Source organism: Astyanax mexicanus, chromosome 22, assembly GCF_023375975.1.
Source record: "Astyanax mexicanus isolate ESR-SI-001 chromosome 22, AstMex3_surface, whole genome shotgun sequence".
In the NCBI taxonomy this organism is placed as follows: domain Eukaryota; kingdom Metazoa; phylum Chordata; class Actinopteri; order Characiformes; family Acestrorhamphidae; genus Astyanax; species Astyanax mexicanus.
This window is the reverse complement of record NC_064429.1, coordinates 23,577,443-23,601,895: the sequence shown is the minus strand read 5'-3', so window position 1 is coordinate 23,601,895 and position 24,453 is coordinate 23,577,443. Positions and strand designations below refer to the sequence as shown.

At 39.0% G+C, this 24,453-nt stretch overlaps 1 protein-coding gene across 2 annotated transcripts in view; it reads right to left on the bottom strand.

Moving 5' to 3' along the window:
• Positions 1–24,453, bottom strand: part of col27a1b (collagen, type XXVII, alpha 1b) — a 141,321-nt gene that overhangs the window by 64,888 nt on the left and 51,980 nt on the right. For both annotated transcript variants that reach the window (XM_049470480.1, XM_022667443.2), the window contains exons 8-11: positions 10,662–10,706; positions 7,300–7,353; positions 2,819–2,863; positions 373–426 (exon numbers count right to left, since the gene is read on the bottom strand). In XM_049470480.1, coding sequence (XP_049326437.1) covers positions 373–426; positions 2,819–2,863; positions 7,300–7,353; positions 10,662–10,706 — 198 coding nt within the window. The remainder of the gene's footprint in view (positions 1–372; positions 427–2,818; positions 2,864–7,299; positions 7,354–10,661; positions 10,707–24,453) is intronic.

Below are 24,453 nucleotides of genomic sequence, written 5' to 3'. Positions count from 1 at the left end.
TTTATTATTTACTAATGTGTGAAACTGATACTGATATACCAACACAGATGATATATCATCCAGAACCACCTGTTAGTTTCTTGTGAATTAAAGAACAAAGGCTTTTTTCCAGTGGAACTAGACCACTTCACCTCCAGGTTTCTCTACTTTACCCTTCCACAGAATTAGGAAGGTCATGATTCTTGCTACGTTAGTTGGCGATTAAAGAAAAACGGTCTCAGCGTGAACTTGAGCCCCAATGACTCACAGTCTTCGGGTTTCATTTGTATCCCTAGAGGAAAATGGCAGTGGAAGGTTTTTAAGAGCTACCCGTAACAGCGATGATAGAGTCATGTGCTTGACTAAAAGGTCAGGATCGACAGCTAGACTCACTCTTTCTCCATCAGGCCCCGGGAGACCAAAGAGGCCTGGAATTCCAATGTAGCCCTACAAGAGGAGAGAATGAGCAATCGAGAGAGAGAGAGAGAGAGAGAGAGAGAGAGAGAAACAGAAATTTTACAATGCATGCATGCGTACACTTGTGTAGCTTGTATCTTGTGCAGTCTACAGGAGTCCAGCAGATAGCCTCAGTGGATGAGGGAGGTCTCCATGATGAACAAGGCCTTGAGGCAAGTGTATATGCCCATGGACTGCATGGTGCTGGCTTCCACGATGTAGTCCAAGGGCACATACCCTCACGCCAGGGATCACTGAGGCGTCCGGCTGGGAGGATAAAGCTGAAGGAACTGGGCTAAATAAACAGGAATAATGTTCATGATGATGTGAGCAAAGAAAACAACAGTAAACCCTTAGAAGTTTGCTTTATTTGCTATATCTCAAATTCTGGCATTTTCCACTTGTTTCAAAGTAATAAACATATTCATTCTCTAAAGAAAGGTTTTATGCTGGTGGCCACTAACTCATGTTCTTCATGAAACATTTAGTTTTAACCTGTAGCTAATATACAGATGTATTTTTCGGTCACTATTTCACAGAATACTGATCGACAGTGAAGGATCCTTTGTATACAGCCGGAAAAATGCAGCCAAATTTCACAGCAATTTTAAGGACGCGACTGATGTATCCTTCCAAGCACTCAGTTACCCACAGGACTTTGCAATACAAATACAATGTGAAGAGAAATAAACAGCACAGCAAAAATGTTGGAAAGTCTCTGGAGCAGAGATTTTCATGTAATACATTTTTGTGCTGAATTTAAGTTCCCTAATGAGTTTTGCACTGCTATTGACAGAGACAGGATGAGTGTATTTATGCATTTCATAACTACACAAGCGAGAGCTAAATTCTGAGTGTTGCCTCAAGAAGAGCTACAGCTTTTTCTTGGTCCAGTTCCTTGCAGAAGTATTCATACCCCTTGAACTTGTTTTTACATTTTGTCGCCTTACAAGCACAAATGAAATGTATTTTACTGAGATGTTTTGTGATAGACCAACACAACATAGCATATCACTGTGAAGTGGAACAAAAATCATACATGATTTTCAAAATTTTAATAAAAAAAAATTTGAAAAAAAAAAAAAAATCTGCTCACAGACACTCTCCTTCCAACATGGATGAGCTTGAGCTATTTTGCAAAGAAGAATGAGTAAAAATACCCCAAAATGACCTGCAGCTGTAATTGTAGTGAAAGGTGGCTCTACTAAGTATTGATATAGAGGGGGCTGAATACTTTTGCATGTCACACTTTTCAGTTTTTTCTTTTTAAAACCATGCATCATTTTGTTCCACTTTACACATATGCAATACTTTGTGTTGGTCTGTCATCTAAAATCTCAACAAAATACATTTCAGTTAGTGGTTATAAGGTGACAAAGTGTGGAAAAGTTCAAGGGGTATGAATACTTTTGCAAGGCACTGTAAATTCAACTGATAAGTAGCTGATATACAGCATTCTATTACAATGTCAGGACAACTTGAAGCACCATCTACCATCTCTATGTAGAACAAAACCTTTCTTTAAAATAAGAGCTCATACAAAGCCTCAAATGGAAACTTTCCTGTTTGTTTCTCATGAAACATTATATCATTATTAGTGGAAATTACTCAGACCATAATAGCAGCAATTTACAGTCTTTACAGTTTAGTCTGCTGATTGGTGGAGCATATATTTTACAGTTTCAATAACACAGTTAAGAATGGGTTTATTTTTAAGTGGATGGAGATGTAATGTCTGACTGAAGTCTGGTAACAAATTTAAAAGGGACGACTATTGAGAAAATGTTAATAGTTTACAAAGCATAAACTATATACTGTACCTCAATATGGGAAAGATTCTAAATTCAAGCTCACCAAAGGAAAAATGTTCTGTGTTTTTGGACTAGTGCAGATTTCTGTGCATGTAATCAGTGTAAATTAATGAAAGAAATATGTCGATTTGTGGAGCTGTGTCCAAAAAAACCACACACTACTACACTAAATAATGTAGTAAACATGCTTAAACTAATCAAACGAAGGGTAAAAACTCATTTTTTTGGACAAGATTTAAATGACAACAATGACATGTTATTATAACCATAATGCATGATAAATGATACATAGAGTGAAACTGAAAAGTACAGACAAGATCTAGAACAATAAAGAACATGATGTAAAATCAATTTTCCCACAACTGACCTCTTAACTACACTCTTAAAAATAAACCTTAAGAAAATTAGACATATGTAGACATATATTTTATTTTCTAAACAAAGTAAATACAATTTTAAAGAACCAATCATTCAAAGTAATGTCTGAAAGATCCCTTTTTGGAACTTTTATTTTGAAGAGAGTAGTGCAGCTAAAAACAAGGAGAACACAAAAATGCAGTTTTATTACTTACCCGAACTCCTTTTGGTCCTGGATTTCCTATAGGCCCTGGCAAACCCTACAAAACACAAGACTGTGAAGTAGCGTTTTCGTGCTTGCAGCTTGGATCAATAACAACAGCTCTGAGTGTATCGTTTACAATGGGAGCGAAGCTGCCTATGTTATGGAAGCCACATCTGATCTTAATGTTTTCCATATTGCATTGGTTATATTGTTATTTGATTAAGTCATTTAAGTTTGTGATTATGGGTATTAAGAAGCACGCAATACAAAGCTGGATTTCCTATCTTTGATAGAAATAACTATTTAGCTAAAACTACTAGATATGACCTCAAAGAAAGATACGTACTATACAATATGGCTGATTTTATGCAAAGGAGCCATTTATAAAAGTTTCTGGATCCTTCTCTGGCTTTTTTAAATGTATTCAAAGTCTTGGCAACACAATGCAATACTCTGCTCTAGCCAAGTCCCGTGCCAGGCCTTGGCTAAAATGCTATAAAGCCCACTAGCACTGGGCTGTGAAGCAGCAGAACTGTGTTTTCTGGAATGATGGAGCTCCAGCCAGTATCTCTGGGCTCTGAGTTGGAGTGGGGTGAGAGTGAGAACCTCAACAAATCATCCAATAACAGTTCTATTCAATAATTCTATTCAAGATAAAGGTTAAAGTTACTGTAGCAAAATGGAATGAGCTCCCTATTAATAGCTTAATATGCCTTTTACAATGCATAACATTATATTATATAAATATTTATTTACCACTAAGCATGCAAAAAAAAAAATCCAGGTGGCTCCAATGTGATTACATAATTGTTTAGTATAAATTATTTGATTTTTCACTGGAAATGCCATTTTTTTACTTTCTTTCAGGCAAAAATGTTGGTTGCCAGATATTCAATGTGTCCCTATTTAATATACTTAAAAAAACAAACAAAAATACATAAATGAGCGAGTTTTCTGATGAAAAATATGTATATCCAAAACATACAATTTACAGGAAACAGATAAAACCTTCTCTATTTTCAAGTAAAATCAATGTAAAAAGAGTTAATTTCAGGTCATTTTGGAGATAATTTCTATTGGTCCATTTATCAAGAAATGTTGACACAATGTAGGACAGTCTGTTCAAATTATTATTAACAAAACAAAAAATAATTAGACAGTGACGATATAAAGTTATATGCCAATTTGTATAAAAACTTTCAATATCATACATAATTAGAATTTTAGCAACTTCACACTGAAAGATCCTTTGTATACAGCTGAAAAAATGCAGTCAAAGTTCACAGCAATTTTAAGGACGCGACTAATGTATCCTTCCAAGCCCTCAATTACCCACAGGTCTTTGCAAATACAAATTTTGACACATTGTAAAGGACAGGGTGTTCAAATTATGGAGTAAACAATATAAAGTTATATACAAATGTATATAAAAACTATCAATATCATACATCATAATTAGAATCTAGCAACTGTTCTGTAAATTGTTTCAGAATTTAATGATATATAGAAGCCAATTTGGAGATATAAAGTTTTCGCTTGTCTGAAAATCTACTGCATGTCTATCTTCTCAACCTACATTCTACCTCAATGTCTATCAGATGTTACAGAGTGATAACAGTCTGACAGCTTGACTGAGTTTGAGTGCTGACTGAGAGCACTGATGGTTCTAGACCGTGCAATAATGAGGCTCAGAGCAACAGTGCTGATGAAGCAGTGTTCTGTGCCAAATTCCCCTGTAGACTCATCCCTGGTGTAACATCTCGCAAACTTCCTATCAACATCGCTCTGAGTTCTCTACAACATCCTCTCAAATATTTAGAAGAAGCAAATACTGAAATAGCTCAGTGACGGGAGCCAATTCCGAGCACCGGAGCAGGCCAGGACGTAAACAGTGGAGTGGAGAAGATTTCCAGTTAATAGATAAATAGATGCAACTTTGATGAATCTTCTGAAATTTCCAACTGGAGGTAAGATCACGGACTGTGGCTTACTGGGAAACGACTTAAGTCAGCAGAAAAAAAGAAAGAAATAAAGAGATCACTGGATCTGTTCTTCATTCTGAATGTGCTGATAAGGTGTTTTGGCACCAGCATGGAGCAAACTGCAGCTTCTTCCATCCTTTGATCAGTGCCATGTGTTACACTGAATCTACGGTTATACAGCAGTAAAGCTGTCAGTTTCAATTCTGTAATTGTCCAGTGAAACACATATTTATGTTTTCCCCAATATGCATTTTGTTAAATTACAACATGAACATTTGGGAATAAGCCTAGTCTTGGACTGAACAGCATTTTCCTTTTAAAAGGAAATATAGGCTATAGCCCTATCGGGACAGGATTAGTTTCTCAGGGGTCCTGGGGTAATTTTCTCTTTTATGGGGGACCCTCTGTGATTTTGTCCCTGTCCGGAACGACCTCCTCTGAGAAAATTTCAGGCTGAATTATCTACTGTTTTTCTCTGAACTCCGTGGTCCTCCGATAATTTTAGTCCTATCCGGACGGACATCTTTGAGTTTCGACACCTCATGTTTAATAAAATCGCTATTTGTTCATTGCCACGCACCATAATTTCACTTTGGGCACACGTTTCCACAGAGATCCATGTAAACACAACAGCGAGTGGAAATGGAGGAGCTACTGAACGCCACATCATGTGACTAAAAAAAGCTTAAAACTCACTGGTCTTCCTGTTTTTTCAATTGCAGTCCAGATGCAAGAGTTTTATCACTAAGTAGAAGTGTGAAATATTTTTCACAGACAACCCCCTGAGAAACTAATCCCGTCTGGACAGGGTTTATGACTAGGCTTATTCCCAAAGTGTGTGTCCAAATCTTTGTACTAGACTTCTAATGTAGGTATTCAGCTATTTGAAGTTGCAGTTCTAAGCCATAACTGTCACAAACAGCTTGTCTATTCCCTGTAGAGACGTACTGTCAATTGAATAAAAATAAGGGCCCTATTCATAACATGAAATAAACCAATCAGTGTGCCAGTCGCATTCCCTTTAAAAGCAGGTGCGCTCTGACTTTGGCGTGTTCATATCTTAACGGCGCTGTTGACTTTTGTCAGAGTTTAAATCAATCAGTGCCGCACTTGACTGGTTTCACTGGAGACAACGAAATATCGTCATATGACATATTGTTGCATTTGTCTTGGGATCTGTAGCATTAACTTGTTGTGTTTTACATTGACATCAGAATATCCAACAGCGTTATTACACATTGCTTTTTTTGTCCATATCGTTCACCCCTAGTTTGCTTGCATAACCTGATGATTTTCAGGTGGTACTTTGACTTTTTTAGCTTCTAGATTCTGGGTGGTACATGGTCTACAATGATTGAGAACCACTGATCTAGTAGAAAGCAGCTGATTTTAGAGAAAAAAAACAAATGGGCACTTATCCCAATATTGTTTGTCTGTATACTGTATATACATAAATATATGGGAAACTAATAAATGCAAGCCAAAAGAGACTTGCACCATTTCTAAAAAAAAAATGCATATTGGGGAAAAATTATATAAAAGTGTATTTTCATTGGACAATAAGATAAAATTAATTATATGAAAATTTACACTAATTTGTGAATCTTTAAAAGGATTTTTTTAATGCCAATTAATCAAGTTATCAGAGCTTGGTGATGCATTAGTGGTTTTATTCAGCAGTGTGAACACATCACTCCTGTTGAGTTCAGGAGGTGAATTTATTTTTTATTGATGTTGAAATATAGATTAAATCTCACAACTAACTAACCTTTATAGCTTATTTAATGCTATTTCTAAACGGATTACCCACTAAATCATTAAAATAACTGATATATTAGTGAATTACTGATACTATCGACAGTGACAGTCAGTCCCACACTGCAGTCAGATGGAGGCTGTTGAAGCTCCCATCAACCACCGATGTCCCAGCTGGCCTCTCTAAAGCAGGCTTTAATGAAGGAGGCAGCAGAAAGGTCCAGATTTGTGATCCCCTGCTATCATAAACATTTCAGCCGCGGCCAAGTCCGAGCCGCTCTGCCAGATGTGCGGAGTTTGGAGATTGTGAGGAAGAAACGGAGCAGGATTTATAATGGCCAGCCATTGCATTGCAATTACGCTCAGCTGTGTGTGTGTGTGAGAGAGAGTGTGTGAGAGACATTCGTCATGTGCCAAACAAAGTTTTCCAGCACCCGGGAATGTTATTCATGCCTCAGGCTCCCTCAAAGAAGATTATACCTGTTGTGGGCAAGAGCTAAAGCCACAAATACAACAGACTGGGGTGTTTTATGTGTTTTTCCTAGTAGTTTTATGTTTCTGGGCCCAGGCTTTCCAGGCTTTTAAGGACAGATCATGTCAGTCAGAGATGTGCTGGTGGCTTCAGCAGAGTGAGCATCCTTTCTACTACAGACTACCTGACGAATTGCATACTGAGGGTCTAGGATCTTAGTGCACAGATTTCTAGGACTACTGTACGAGGCGGCACAGCAGCACAACAGGAGATTTACTGCACCTGCCTGCCAGGATAACCTTTGGCACCCGGACTTCCATCAAGCCCTCGCTCCCCCTGTGAAAATAGCAGAGAAAGAAAGAAAAAGAGAAGAATGAACACATCAAACACGGATCACATTAAATGTCATCAAAACAAACAATTCTCATTTTATTTACACAACACTGGTGAAGAGGATGACCACAGTCCTGCAAAATGATCCATTTTCTTATTCAACCTACATAAAAAAAATCTGATTTTCGATTATAATTGATTATCCCCCCCCCCCCCCCCCCCCTACTAAAAATCAAACTACAGATGACAAAAAAAAGATATCTATTTGATGTTTAGATGCTTTGGGTTGAGTCGACTCTGAGTGAATCAATGATTCAATACATTGTTTACAAGCCCATGTGTTCATATAAAACTACATAAAAACTACAATAAATAAAAATATATATCTCCATATATATCTATATGTTGCCAGAAAAAGTGTGACTTTTTAATTAGTTATCTATTAAAATCCATTATAAATGAATACTGAAGTCATCCAGACTATGAAGGAACACATAAGAAATCATCTAGTACAATTTAGAAGTGTTATCCTGTGCAACAGAGGGAACCCCTGGTCTTCCTTTCATGGCGCAGCCCTGATGAGACCCAGTTTTATAATAATGTTTGGACTGACCTTCATTTCCTAAAGTAATTTTTACTTAGTTGAGTAGTTCTCAAATTACTTAAAAATGATGAGTTTCTTTGATTTTACCAAATTAAAAACCTCTGAATGGAATATATAATAAAGAGGAAGATGGATGATCACAAGCCATCAAACCAAGCTGAACTGCTTGAATTTTTGCACCAGGAGTGGAATAAAGTTATCCAAAAGCAGTGTGTAAGACTGGTGGAGGAGAACATGCCAAGATGCATGAAAACCAGGGTTATTCCACCAAATATTGATTTCTGAACTCTTAAAACTTTATAAATATGAACTTGTTTTCTTGGCTTTATTATTGTCATTATAAGGTTTGAAAGCACTGTACCTTTTTTATTATTTTGACCATTTCTGATTTTTTGCAAATAAATGCTCTAAATTACAATATTTTTATTTGGAATTTAGGAGAAATTTTGTCTGTAGTTTATAGAATAAAACAACAATAAACAATAAAACAAAAATGTTCATTTTACTCAAACATATACCTATAAATAGGCAAATCAGAGAAACTGATTCAGAAACTGAAGTGCTCTCTTATTTTTTTCCAGAGCTGTATATTGATGTATTTAAAGTTACAGTTATGACATTGTTTCTAGAGTAAAAAGAATCATCACATGGCAAAAGCATTATTATGTTTCTTAAACTCAAACACAAAAAAATATTATTTGACAGTTTGCAATGCATATTTTGAAATAATGAAGCAGAATTTATAAGATTTTACAGTTCGTTTTTTATTTAGCAGTTTTGAGTTTTGAGGACAATTTGTGCATTACAGATGGTTAATATTAATATTAATATTATATGATTATTTAATCAACATTTACAAGAGCTGTAAAACTCACTGCAGAATAAGAAATTAAAGTAATTAACTCTTAAAGAGTTCAGCCCAGCTGTTAACTGAAAGCCTGAATTCCATGTGACTCTACCTCATAAAGCTGATTGAGAAAATACAGCCAAGATGTGCAAAGCTGTCTCTTTCTAAGCAAGAGGTGCTACTTTGAAGAATCTAAAACAAAAAACATGTTCTGGTTTAACATTTTTTTCTTTTTCTTTTCTTCATAGTTGGGATGACTTTAGTAATGCAGAAAATGTTAAAATAATGAAAAAACTCTGAATTTAAAGTATGTTCCTACTTTTAACTGATACTGTAAATAAGGCTGTTCTGTAACCGTTCATTTAAGCCTGGATTTGCCCCAACTGGAAAAGTCAACTGGCTGTTTAACCAGCAACACAATGCTTTCGATAAATAATTTGAATTGTAAATGTATTTTATCTTGTGTTAAAAGGTTAAAACAAGTAACCATCCCAACCAGATGTTTGACTGATAATAAGAAGCCTTTTTCTCATGTGTATCTGTATTTAGAAAGTGTCTCAGTTTAGAAAATCTTAGTATTTGTAACTTGAGGTCATGGTAATGCAGTAATTAATGTATGAAAGAGCTATATCCGTTTACGATGTGCTGTGTGTTTACTGTCCCTTCATTCTTGTTAATATGCGACGCTGGTTGAGATCATTACAGAAAACCACAACTACAATAAAGTGGCTAAAATCTAAAACATTCTGTATGCCGCATGCAGTTACTGTGTTCGGAAGGAATTTATATACCAGCGTACATTACGCTGAGTAACCGTTCTGAATCACTCTGAGGGAAAATGTTTAGACATTTACAGTTACGGCCAGCTGTTACTGAGTCAAACTGCTTTAGATGAACAGGATCGAGTTCAAACCTGTGGGAAATTTAAACTGGGATCTTGTAAAAGAGGCCAAATGGAGCTTTGAACAGTGTTTAATGAGTATTTGTATTGAGTACTGCAGTGAGGTCATCAATGAAATAAGAGGACAAGAGATTTAGATATCCCAAAGATAACAAGCTAAAGGGATTTATAGACTATTTTAGCATTTTTTCTTACACAGATGACAACATCTTGTATGATTATGGTTACATTCACTTGACATATACACTATACTGCCAAAAGTAGTGATGTAAGGTGTTTGTAAATTAATACTGAAGTCATCCAGTCAAGAATGGAACACATTATGATCTATATAGTAACATAAAAGTGTTAAACAAACCAAAATACTCCGTAGAGCATTTAGGTGGCTCTTATTTGAGAAGACATATTAACTTGCTGTTTCTAAGGGTGGGTAACTCTAATAAAGATCTTGATCTTTCTTTCCTGGGTGCATCCTGATGAGAGCCAGTTTCATCATAATGTTTTTGATGGTCTTTGCGACTGGACTCAAGGATACTTTTAAAGTTGGTGGATTATTTTGGATTGACTGATCCTCATTTCTTAAAGTATTTTTTCTTTATTTAGTTGAGTATTTCTTGCCATAATATGGATTAGAACATTAATCAAACAGGGCTATTCATTGTATTCCTGTAAATCTACGTCTTCACAACTTTACAACTGATGCTCTCAAACATATGAAGCTCTCTATACTCTACTGTTCTTGAGTGAATACATTTGGCAATATAGGGAATCAAGATTTAGCAGCATAATCCACGGTCAGTTCTAATTTTCATTATTTTGAATGGATCTGAGCAGATCTTGTAGCTCTGCACTTTGCTGCTACTGTTACATCAGATATGGGTATTCTCTGTTATTTGAGAAGGTGTAAAAGATCCTTTACTGAAGTAAGAACATAAATTGTACCAACATAAAACACTCACAGGCTCTCCAGGATGGCCAGGTGGACCGGGGTGACCTTTCTGTCCCTGGAGAGAGAGAAAAAAAAATTCATACACTTCAAACACTTGGTCAAAAAGATACTACAAAACCCACAAAGCACCAAAAAGTATATTTCTGATTGAGAAAACATGAGCGGTAGATAAAGAGAGCAAGGGACAAAAACAGACAATTAAAGAGAAAAAGAAAGAGCAGACAAACTGCAAGAGAGAGAGAGAGAGAGAAACAGACAGAATAAGAGAGAAATAGAGAGAATGAGAAATGGCATGAGAGAAAGACCTATGAGTAGTAACAGAAGAGAAAGAGTAAAAAACAGAAAACAGTGAGAAAGAGACAGAGAGAGACAAATATAGAGCACAAAAGAGAGATGTCAAGAGGGTCAGAGTGAGAGAGTCAGAGACAGGGAGACAAAAAGAGAAAAAGAAAGACTATTAAAGGCAAATGGCCACAGAAAAAGCGACAGAGACAGCAAAACAAAGAGAATTAGAGACAAAGAGCCAGCGACAAAGAGACAGAGAGAGAAAGAGAATTAGAGACAAAGGGCCAGAAAGAAAGAGACAAAGACAGTGAGATAAAGTGAGACAGAGACAGTGAATGATAGTCTAACATCAAGAGAGAAAGAGACGGAGGCAGGGAGGCAAAGCGAAACAAGGAAAAATAAAATAAGAGACAAAAAGACAAAGTGAGAAAGAAAGAGCAAAAGAAAAAGATAGGAAGAGGGAGGGGAGTGCAAAACAGAGAGTAACAGAAAGAAATTACAAGTGAAAAAGACAGAAAAAAGCGAGAAACAATGAAAAAGAAAAAGAAAACGAGAGAGATGGGGGTGGTGAGATAAACTCTTCCAGGTCTGGAGATCAGTCGGGGACCCCAGAGAAGAAAGCATGGCGCGGGTAAAGAACTGCCTTAGCAACAGCACAGTCTGTTACACAGGACATGATCTAATAGCGCACATCATCACCAGCACCACACACACCACACCACACCACAGCGCAGCGCAGCACAGGCCAGACGTCTACATGCTGAGCTTTCTTGGGAGCTTTCCTGAAGCGTGAGGCCTTTTCAGCACTGCAGGAGTATCAGTTCACACTCAAAGCCCAACAGATGAGCTCAGATCAGCTGCTGGAGGCTCGGTACTCGGCCTCAGACAGGGAACGTCCTCATCGTATAGCAGGATCTCCTGCAGAGCGTAATGTGTGGCTTCCATTAGCAACAGCATAACAGAGCCGTACAAGACCTCGTACATTACAAGCGTTTCCAGCGCAGGAGACACGCAGCAGTGGAAAAGCAATAAGTGGTGGAGAATCTAATAGCTCTCCAAGCTCCAAGCAGCAGATTCCTCTCTTACAAGCGCAGCTATCACCACTTTCCAACCTCAATAACTGGTGAGTGGCTCCTTAAAGCTTTCAGGAGAGGGCCAGCTATGTGTTATGTCATCCAGCGCTTGGGAACTGTAATCGCTTCTCCATATGTTCTCGGGGCTTCTGGAGGTCATCATCTTTAATGGCGGCGGTTTATTATGGTACTGAATCAGTGCAGAAGAAGTTCCAGACAAATGTGCTGCGGCAACTCAAATTAGGAGCAAAAAGCAACAGCTAATAAACCGCTAACAACACAAAATTATTATAAATTACGTGACGTTTTAAATAACACCATCACGCAAGAACATGAAATAGCAGAACTTGTTAAGACAGCGCTATAAAACCCACAACGCAGGAAAGAACAGGAGCAACTTTTCCGCAGAACACTGTAAATCATGAGAACTAATACTGGCAGGATTACCAGATGGAACAAGTGGAATCGTAATACACTCAGCTTCTCCATCTTGGCTTACGAGAAATGCAGCAGTATACGTCTTGGAAGAACGCCTGACAATCACCTTCCTTCTCTAAAGAACTCTCTAAAATAGACTGTGTTCATGTGCTGACTCAGGTGTAATAAAGACAGAAGCAGTTTTGTTTTATATCAGATATCAGATTTCATGCTGCCCTGAAAAATCCCTTAAAACATCACTTTGAGTCGTAGGATATAAACTAAACATAATGCTTTTCTACTGCTAAATCAGCAAAAAAAAATCCTCAGAGAAATATGGCTTGCTCTCCATAGCTTTTCAAACAATATCTGATATATCTGATTAGAGGTGTGCCATGTTGTATCGTACACCATAATACAATTATCATTTTTAAAATAATAAGTAAAAAAAGCAAGGTAATAAAACAATAATAAAAAGTATTTTTTTTCTGTTTCTATGAAGGATTTGAAACTGTTATACTAAATTAAAAAAACTAAATAAATTTAGTTGCAATAAGGGCGGAACAATATAAAAAAAAAATGGTATTGCAATATTTTGAAATATTTCAAAGTATTTTCACCATAATTCTCCATACTTTAATGATTCAACATGTCATGATATTAATTATGCACTGCATGTACCAAATATTTGAGCAACCAAATATAAACTGCCTTTAAATAATGCCTGTAAATGTCATTACAAGGGAAATTGTGCAATTTGTGCTAAATTTTGCATTATGTGATTGTTTTTTCATTCAGGATTTATTTATTTCAATAATGATTTGTTTTATATATAATTTTCCCATTTCTCAAATTTTAAACGGTATATTGTACAGTGTATACTGTACTGTACAAAATAACATTTTATTAAAATTCATTTTCATTACTTAAACATAAATAAATGATGTTTAAAGAAACTTTGTTTGAAGAAAGAAAGTTTGATGCTGATTGCTTTAAATTTTTTGCTTACAGGTTTACTGATTTAATAATGGTGCTAAAGGTTTACAAATAACATGGTTTGGAGTGGAGTATTTTTTTATCAAGGGAAATAAAAGTGAGATATTAGTTTTTAGCTCATGGATGGTTGCTCTGCTCGGCCATTGAAAACTATTCCATGAAGCTCTCTGCACTCTCTACTGTTCTCGAGCTGATCTGAAGCCACACAAGTGGGCAAACACTATGCTCCTCAGCATCCGCTCTAAACCTACTCCATCATACAGGTTTTATACACCTTCGTCCTTGGAAAGTCAATTATTTAGATGAATAAGCAAATATTTATAGCAAATATAGTGTATATTGGTAAAGCGGTGTAGGTCACAGGCGCTTTTATAGCTCTATGAGGTATACAGTTGCAAGAAAACTCTTTATGATTACTTGGATTTCTGCATGAATTGGTCATTAAATGTGTTCTGATCTTCATTTAAGTCGCAACAATAGACAAACACAGTCTGCTTAAACTAATACCACATGAAAAATGATATATGTTTGCACGGTTTTATTGAACACAACATGTTAACATTCACAGTGCTGGGTGGAAAAAGTATGTGAACCCCTAGGCTAATGATTTTTCTAAGAGCCAGGAGTCAGCCAACCTGGAGTTCAAGTTTTGAGTTGGGTGTTCTTAAGAAGCATTGCTTGATGTGAATTATGCATTTTCTTGCAACTGTAGACCCTTGCAGGTCAACATCTTTTAAACTGCCAGCAGTGCAGCAGTGCAGCATGGCCTCCATATCCATGTCTGCTGTATCGAGTGCCACAGCATTCCTCCAAAGATGAGGATTACCATCTGCACAAACACACTCCACGTAGCAGCTACCGTGCGCCAGTGCCAGCCGTTCCATCAACATCAGTTCACCAACATCTGACAACCGGCTGGGAGGCCAAATCTCTTTACTAAACACCGGCTTTGTGCAGGTCAGAAAAGGCCACCAAATTACAGCCGCCTCTCTTCAAAGTAAATAACAACATAAATAATAGACTGGCACAGATGAGAGGGTGGGGGGCAGGGATGAAAGAACCAGCGTGCTGTGTGTCATCCAGCAGTTTAAACAGCAAAAACACACCAGCCTGTGATCCCTACACTGGAACTGATTGCAGGGAGTGGAGGACAAAGAACAATGCCGAATCCACCCCCTGAAGAATGGAAATATATTATATAAGGCAATCGGGGGTCCCGCGAGAAGAGTTAAATAGTGGAGAATAGCAGTTTGGCCGGCCAAAACTGCACAGCCACGAAAAGGAGCATCAGAATGTGTCTGGATAGAGGAGCCAATTTTCATTTTGCAGACATATAGTAGGAGAGATCAGCCCCCTAGCGTTGCAATCTGGAGCAACTGTGGTCTGAGGAAGTAATTTAGTGTTTAAGGAAGTATTTATGCATGTGTGTGTGAATGTGTGTAAGTGCGTCTGTGTGGTTAACCCCCTAAATTGCACAGGCTTGTAAATGTGGTCCCACACATGAATTCCTTACTATAATAATATATTTTGTACACTTGTTTCATAGTAGCTACAGAATTATATATAATTTATATAAGTCACTAAGTAAAATTTTTTGTCAACGCATTCTGCCATGCCGATGTTTTGTCGAGTTATGCTACCCATCGATATGTGCTTTCTAAAGACATGCGCATGCGCTAACCTATATATTTTTTTAGTACTTTTCAGGTGTTTTATAATCATTCTGTTTTTCTAGTATTTTTTGTGCATTTAACAACCTGGACTCACTGTCATTACACTGTTCAAGTGTTATTGCAAATAATAATAAAAATAATAATAATATTGAGTTTTTCCGTGACGTTTTTGAATTCAAATGAAGCAACTGATGTAGTCAATCATTAGTTTAAGATTTTTAATTTTTAATCAACCTCATTGTAATCTATAATTATATAAATCCATATTCCGCCATTTTCAGCTTCTCTTCTGTGATTGAAAGATGCCTGTTCTGTAAGGCTCGTATGTGTATGATGTCGCCACCTGCTGTTCCCTGATTGGCTGGATGCAGCGCGGCACCCGGATTAATTTGAATAAAGTTGAGTTTGTGTACAGGGGGCATCTTTTTTGCAGGTCACACTAACACTAAAATTTTATTTTAAGTAGCGGGCCACAAAATATCATTCTGCTGGCCACAAATGGCCCGCAGGCTGCGAGTTTGAGACCCCTGCTTTAAACCATTAGTTTGATATTACAAATATAGAAAATAATGATTTGTGCAATTTTCAACTTCACACTTGGTTAAATATGCAAGACATTAAGTTTGCTTTTTTAGTTCTGCATTAAAACTACAAGGACAATTGGCAGGTAAAACATTTTGCTGCCAGAACAGCCACTTGAGGGCCTGCAGAACAAATTTAAGAGGTTAAAAAGCAAGTTTATGTATTTTTTTTGCACTGGAGAGAGATTGAACACTGAGTATACATCTGTGTGTATGTGTGAGATAATGGAATTCAGCAGCCTTTTTAAGCCCTTGTTAATCTCTCTTTCTTACAGACAGACAAATTGATGAATGACTGCTCTTAATGACTCGGATTGTTTTGAATGCTGCAGCTCTGAGTGCAGCTGACGGAGACAAGATGGCGCCTGCTCCGGCCGCACGCTCTTAACTGCATTTGACATTGACACTTTTGTTATCAGTGCTGATACAAAGAGCTAAAACCGCCTGACAATGCTTCAAACAATCTGCAGCATATATGTAGCACCTTAAACCTGCACTCTCTATGACCTGAGACACAGTCTGCACTCAAATCTAAACACCATGTCGCCTTCTGCGAGACGTAGCGTCTACTAGAGCAGCTTGTATCGGCTCTGAACAGCCAATAATGTTCAAAACATGGAAAATGTATAATAATACTCCCAGTTCCTTATCTGTTTTGAAGTGATTTCAGAGTTTGACTTGTAACAGCAACTATGATTAATAGCAACAATAAAAGATACAATGAATAAAAAAATGATGGTCTTTGCTGCCAAACCCAGTGCTTTCTATTCATTTCAATGGCTGCCTGGTTACATGGAATAATTATTTTTGCACTTGCATTAAATAGGTCAATAGCTAATTTTGACATATAGATATCTAGCAAGCTAACTACCAATGACTTTGTTGTGACTACAAAAGCAAATGTTGTGCTTGGAAAGTTAAATTTGTTGTTAAACTAGCTCATGCTGTGTGTTTGGATATTTATACTAGTTGCTAAAAAGTAAATATCATGCTTAGATGCTTATACAGGCACCTAAATCACTGCAGTAGCCATATTGCCCAGTCACAGGCTCTTGCTCATTCTCAGGCTTTTCATGTCCAGCCATTTACAGGATTCAGTCCATTTACAGGCTTCTGCCCATTCACAGGTTTCTGCCCAGCCATTCGAAGGAATCAGTCTATTCACAGGCTTCTGTCCATTCACAGGCTTCTGCCCAGTCACAGGCTTCTGCCCAGTCACAGGCTTCTGCCCAGTCACAGGCTTCTGTCCATTCACAGGCTTCTGCCCAGTCACAGGCTTCTGCCCAGTCACAGGCTTCTGCCCAGTCACAGGCTTCTGCCCAGTCACAGGCTTCTGCCTAGTAACAAGTTTCTGCCCAGCCACAGGCTCCTGTCTAGCCACAGGCTTCTGACCAGTCATTTACAGGATTCAACTCATTTACGAGTTTGTGCCCAGTCACAGGCTTCAGTCTATTTACAGGCTTCTGCCCAGTCACAGGCCTCTGCCCCTGTCACAGGCTCCTAAACCGGCCCCATGGCTCCTGCCCAGCCACAGGCTCCTGCCCATTTACAGGCTTCTGCCCATTTACAGGCTTCTGCCCATTCACAGTCTTTTGCCCAGCCACAGGCTCCTGCCCAGCTACAGGCTTCTTCCCAGCCATTTACAGGATTCAGCTCATTCACAGGCTCCTGCCCAGCTACAGGCTTCTGCCCATTTACAGGTTTCTGCCCAGCCATTTATAGGATTCAGCTCATTCACAGGCTTCTGCCCAACCACAGGCTTCTGCCTAGTAACAGGCTTCTGCCCAGCGGCAGCCTTCTGCCCAGCCTCAAGGTACTGCCTAGCCTCAGGTTTTGCCCAGCTATTTACAGGACTTAACCCATTTACGGGTTTGTGCCCATTCACAGGCTTCAGTCCATTTACAGGCCTCTGCCCAGTCACAGGCCTCTGCCCCTGTCACAGGCTCCTGCCCAGCCACAGGTTTCTGTCCATTAACAGGCTTCTGCCCATTCACAGGCTCCTGCCCACTCACAGGCTTCTGCCCAGTCACAGGCTTCTGCCCACTCACAGGCTTCTGCCCAGTCACAGGCCTCTGCCCCTGTCACAGGCTCCTAAACCGGCCCCATGGCTCCCGCCCAGCCACAGGCTCCTGCCCATTTACAGGCTTCTGCTCATTCACAGGCTTTTGCCCAGCCACAGGCTCCTGTCCAGGTACAGGCTTCTGCCCATTTACAGGCTTCTGCCCATTCACAGGCTTCTGCCCAGCCACAAGCTTTTGCCCAGCCACAGGCTTCTGCCAAACCACAGGCTTCTGCCCAGCCATTTACAGGATTCAGCTCATTCACAGGTTTCTGCCCAACCACAGGCTTCTCCCCATTCACAGGCTTCTGCCCAACCACAGGTTCAGCTGTGGAACTACAGCTGGATACTACTTGCTATTCTGGCTGTGTATCAGATAGACACAAAATAGAATAATTTGGAACATCAGTCAGTGATAGACACAATCAGTGATAAAGTCATAATTTTAAAATACCACAGTATACGATAATACCGTAAATCGCCTAAATCTAGTTCCATACTGTTCTTTTAGACTCTTAGACTTCACTTCTTCTTCTCTAATTCTTTTAAGCCTTTTTCCTGCCTCTTTCTCTGCCGCAGTGAATGGATGTCTCCTAGTCCAAAATAGCAGCTTGTTGTGGTTGTGTCGCACTCCTGTGCCAAGGAGGCGGTACCTCCTTCCTCCGAAATGGTCATTCACCTCTGACTTGCTGACTCAGGCCGGGGGTTTTCCACTGCTTGTTTTTTTTTTCTCCTTCTTTTGCTCCAGAAACGAAAAGCTAGCTCTTTGTTTTATGTCTACTCATGCATCGGATCAGGGATTACAGGATTGGAGTAAGAAAGGAGGAAGATTGAGGGTAATTATATGATTGGATAAACAGCATGGGAATGAAACAAGGCTGAGGTTGAGGGCAGGTGAGTGGTGAATGGCAGAGCACAGCTCAAACTGGTCGGCTGCCAGTGGCAGACAGCAGCTGTGGCCCATCTGTTTAGACAGACACCTATGGAGGTCTCCAGAATGCGCTGCTGACTGGTTTTAGAATGGCTGACACTGAATATCTATGAATGTTAAAAAAAAGCAAAGGGAGGAATTCATTTGTTCTGCATATATGTGGAATATTTGACATAGCGTGACAAACACTGACAACAGTGCATTGATTGACTTGTCACAAAAAGTCATAAATAGTCATGAAACATTAACTATTATTATGTCCCATGGATGCAAAACAAAAAAAGAATGCTGCACTGACCTGCATTATACATGTGGGTCTTCTTGCATTGAATAAAGATGTGAGTCATATGTACTACTGTTTGCATGGACGTATCTATCCAGATACTGCTGGTAACGATCATTACCCCTCACTGCACTGTCCACTGTGGGCAGTAATGGCTTCTATGATGTATTCCCGGGAAAGGGATGCTAAAAGCCAGCAGAAAATTTCATTTTAAGTAATTTAAAGCATTTCTAATGATGACTAAATTCTGATACAATGTATCTTGTAATTTTTCATATTTTATTGTAGGGACAAAAGTATTGTTAAAATAGTTAACTGTTCCTACTCTACAGGGAAAAGTTTTTTAATAGCTTCTGAATCTAGCATTGCTGTGAGGTTTTTTTTGTTGCATTCAGTGACAAGAGAGTATTGGATGTTGGATGATAACCAACCAATCTCATTCCCAGAGTCCCAACTCATTCAAAAATTTCTTTAAAAAAGGATAGAACCTCATCATCCCAGAGAGCACAGTTGCTCTCCATTGCTCTTCAATTCTATGCTGGGATGGGTTGGGGGTTATTCTGTACCCCTCTACCCCCAACCAGACATTAGGCATTCACATTGTTCTGTTCCAAAGAGTCCAGATCTATTGGCGATATTTTTTTTTCCTTACAGGGACTAAACAAGATGTGTTTGTACATTTGCACATATGTGTCAGCAATGATTGGAACTGAATATATAGCTGAATATATTTACTAGAAGGGTGTCCATCTGACATATTGTGTAGTATTATTTATATTTAGTGTACATTTACGGCATTTATCTGACCCCCTTATCCAAAGTGACTTACAAGGTTAATTGTATTACACAGGTTGGCCAATGTAGTGTTAAAAGTATCGCCCTTATTGATTATCAGAGACACCCAGACCAGGAATTGAACCCCCGTCTGGCAGACACCGGTGTTACCTGCTGCCCCACACCTATTACACATTTTACTAGTTTTTTCTTAATTTTTATGCAAGTCGTTCCAACAATTGTTCTTGCGACGGACCCTCCTTCAGTATTTCCATTCCAGTGGTCATACTATTTCCCAAGTCCAGGTTCCACTGGCTATTTTTATATATTTTCCGCTGAGTCTCCATTCACATATAAACTGGGCGGCGTGTCAGGCTGCCCTCTCCTCTTGTCTCCTCTGCTTGAACAGTTTCAGCCAGTGACAGGGCCCCGGCCTTGCTTCATTACAGTGTTTACCCATTTTCAGCACAGCCTGAGGACATTTCTGGCCCTGAGCCCAGACTGTCGGATCACTCGCAGTTGAGTAAACTCAAATGATCTAAGATCAGCCCTCACTACTATGGTCAAAAGACTTCAATAAGTCTTCAGAACTACTTCAGAACGTGTGGTAGTTCAGGACAACATTGCTACCTAAATGTGCTACCTACATTTAATTAGCTCTCCTTTGGTCTCAAAATAAAGCTGCTCAAAAGAAATCTACTTTTATTAGTATTTTGCTCTCCCAGCAGGCCCAGTGAATCATTCTCAACCCTGAAACAATCCCTTTGTTTTAATACAAGTTTAAAATGCCTTTGACAGCCTCCCCTCATGTCTAAATGCAGAGCCCTGAAAAGGGAAAGATGGAGAGCAGATTTAACTATTTAACTAGCAAAGCACATTTTAGCAAACTTAAAGTCATTCATAAACCATGTGTAAATTGCTTGTAGCTTAGAGTTCAAGACTATTACAATATATTGCTGTACAATGCTTTCTGAAGCATTGGCTAATCCTTGGCTTGCTAATTAGCCTATTAGCATAGTAAAGTGGTAAAATGTGAGTTTCAGGGATCAGGGAGCAGATAAACATAAACCATGAACCTACTGCCAGGCAGAGGCTACAAGTGTATAAAACACCCTAGCGTAACTATGGAGCAATCGAACCGTGCTTTCTGAAACAATGGTGCTTCACCCAATACTTAATTGGATTGGCGAAGAGGTGGGTTGATCATCCAACATCAGGACCTCACTAATATTCATCAGTGAATGCAATCAAATCCTCACAGTAATGCTGTGGAACATCTGACAGAAAGATTTCCCTGGACAGTAGAGACAGTTACTCCAACAAAACAAGTCAAATGTCCCAACATTTTTTTCATTCTGGTAAAGGATTCAAGTTTTGTTGCTTTAAATGAGCAAGCTAGCTGTGCTAATGGTGTAGAAGCAATGTGGGATGTGGGAGGCAGATAGACAGCGTAGTAACATCGCAGTAGCGATGTGGAACAAGGTTGGGGATGGCATGCTAAAGTTGACGTAGCAAACAATCGGGAGATTGCCGGTTCGAATCCCAGTCATGCAGCTTGACATCAGCTGCTGGAGACCCAAGAGAGCACAATTGGCCTCTCTCTCTCTTTCTGGGTGGGTAGATGACGCTCTCCAAAGGGTGATGTCGATCCGCACAAGGCATCTGTGAGCTGATGTATCAGAACCGAGTTGATGAACTTTCCTCAGAGTTCGCTGTGATGCTACTCGGCAATGCTGCATCAGCAGCAGTTCAAAAAGAGATGGTGGCTGACTTCACATGTATCGGAGGAGGCATGTGCTAGTCTTCGCCATCCTTGTGTTGTGGCATCACTAATGATGATGATCCACACAGCAGGAGAGTAGCAGCTGCATCTGTGGGACAATTGGCCTAGCTAAATTGGAAGAAAATGGGGAAAAAATTGAAATAAATAAAAAGTAAAAAGTGGATGTAGCAAAGCGGGACAAAAACTCGGTATCTACTGTTGCTACAAGCTTACAAACTTTGAAATCAGGGTGGGAATGTAAGACCAGACAAATTTTAGACAAGAGCAATAGTTCTTACAACACGCTCTGGATGTCTTGGTCCCTATTTAGCAACACTGTAACACAGGGCCGTAAAAGAAACAGTAACCAGGAGCTATTAGGTCCACAGTGGTATGGAACATAAGTGCACGGCCTTAGCAACCTTCTAGATCTGCAGTGGAAGTTGTGTAGTGTATACTTGGCATTAGCCATTCAAACTTCAGTTATTTCTTTAATAAAAGATAAGTGTGCAGACTATAGTGAATACTGTACTCCTGGATGTGCTGTAGCTGCAGACAATAGTAGCCCACGCTTGTCCTATTACACAACACTGTCTCTCACTGCCAGAAATGACATCTGCTTTTCTGCTGAGAAATGTGTGTGTGTGTGTGTGTGTGTGTAAAAGGCCCTGAAGGATTGTGCATAGCTAAACACAACTGCTAATGAAGAGCATTCACTCTCTTCCCACTAATTGGTACCTGGAAATATAGGGAAACTTTTCTTCTCTGCTCATTCGTTCTGAGGTACAGTATGTTTGGCTTTGTTGAATCTGTCTTCGTTTTTGTTTTAAGGACGTCTCCTCTGGACGTGAACCGCGTATGGAATAACCTTGTGGTTGGCTGCCAACAGTAATTTAGCAGAAGTAGCGTCTCCAATTATTTTTCCACCGGCGAGCTTTTAATATATTTCTTTAACCACAACTTTGTGATTAGGAACACATGGGAGCAGCTTGAGGAGCCAGGTAATTCCATGACTTTACAATGTTTCGGGGAGTCGCATTTTCCTTCAGAATACTTCTATGAAAGGAAAGTTATAAAGCGCATGGACGGGCCGGAGTGTGATGTGCGTCATTATGCAGTGTTTCGTATTACAGCACACAAAAGATTAATTATAAAACGGCATTGGACTGGGATCAGGCTTTAAGAGAGAACTGGACGTGAAAGATTGCTTTCAGTGCAAAATTGGAAAATTCGTAGAAACCGAAAAAAGCCCATTTTTTTTACTCGTTTGAAGGCCGAGCGAAAGTGTGGAGCTTTCTTAGACTTGACATTAGAGAAGGATCCGCAGGCAGGAGGCCAAACGGAGTGTTTTAGCATTTGGCCCAGCTGTCCAAAAAGCTCTGGCAGAACCAATCGCTTCCTCTCAATCTGTTCAGTGCGAGCCTGTAAATATGCTCTCCGAAAACATGACTGATCCTTTTCAAATAGCCTTCCCCACTGGCACAGGCTTCAGCTCTAGCTGCTTTATTTGATTGCGCGTAGTTTCCCTGATGGTGGGTAAATGACGGATTGAGGCTTGTGCAGTGAAGGATTGAATGCGGATGACAGGGGTCAATTTATGGTCCTTTTGCATGACAAAGCAGTTTAACTCAAGGGTCCACAGCTGGGAACATACAATGACATCACTAACCAGACACCGGCGCCAAAACATGTGACGAATTAGCTGATTTAGCTTTTAGCGTTTACTGTGGTTGATGGGGATGGTGATGACCTACTTCAGCTCAGAAGAACAGCATTCTTCAAGCATCAGCGTGGGAATATACTGTAGGCTATCTACACTGAACAAAAGTACAGAAATGTGAAACCAAATGGATCAAAACTAAGAAAACTGAAGGATAAAATATACAATATGTTTAAAGTAGGGTTTCTTAACAACTAGGCTTAACTTGGTCTGTCTCCAAAAGTGCCTAAACACAACATATTACATACTAACTAAATATCAGTACTTTCTATACCTAACCTCTATCTGAGCATAAGCAAAAACACAGTTTTTGTTGAATTTGTACACTGTATAATAACTGCCCCTAACTTGCCAGCTTTCATCAATCGTAATGCTTTAATTCTTAATTTCTTCGATTTAATGATGCAACAATGAGCGGATGAAGACTAGCAGATTACATACAGTATCTACTGTACATGTTCACAGTAGCTCTTGTTTCAGCACCATTGGCAGCCCAGGAGTTACTCAAGTAGTCAGCAAAAGCTGTTGGAAAGACATGGCAAGGAAAATATCCAAGAAACCTACCAGAATAAAAAGAGACCACTTGAATTTCTAAATTAATTTCTCTGATTTTGCTATTTATAGGTATATGTTTAAGTAAAATTAACATTGTTGTTTTATTCTATAAACTACGGACAACATTTCTCCCAAATTCTAAATAAAAATACTGTCATTTAGAGCATTTATTTGCAAAAAAAGAGAAATGGCTGAAAACAAAAAAAAAAAAGATGCAGAGCTCAAATAATGCAAAGAAAACAAGTTTATATTCATAAAGTGTTAAGAGTTCAGAAATCAATATTTGGTGGAATAACCCTGGTTTTTAATCACAGTTCTTATGCATCTTGGCATGTTCTCCTCCACCAGTCTTGCACACTGCTTTTGGATAACTTTAGGCCACTGCTGGTGCAAAAATTCATGCAGTTCAGCTTGGTTTGGTGGCTTGTGAACATCCATCATTTTAAGTGTTCTCTTATTTTTTTCAGAGCGTTATTGGCTTTGCATGGGTTGTCACAGAAGCACATTAATGCTATTTAGTAGTATACTGTGTACCCTCCTCACTCAGATATACTACTTCCAATTGCACAGAACAAAAGGAACTGCATTTTAAACACATTTAAATCAAATAAAATCACAGCAATACTCTCCCTCTCAGTGAAATGTACGGTATGACCTCCTTGGCAACGATGCACCATCGATTGAAGCTAACCA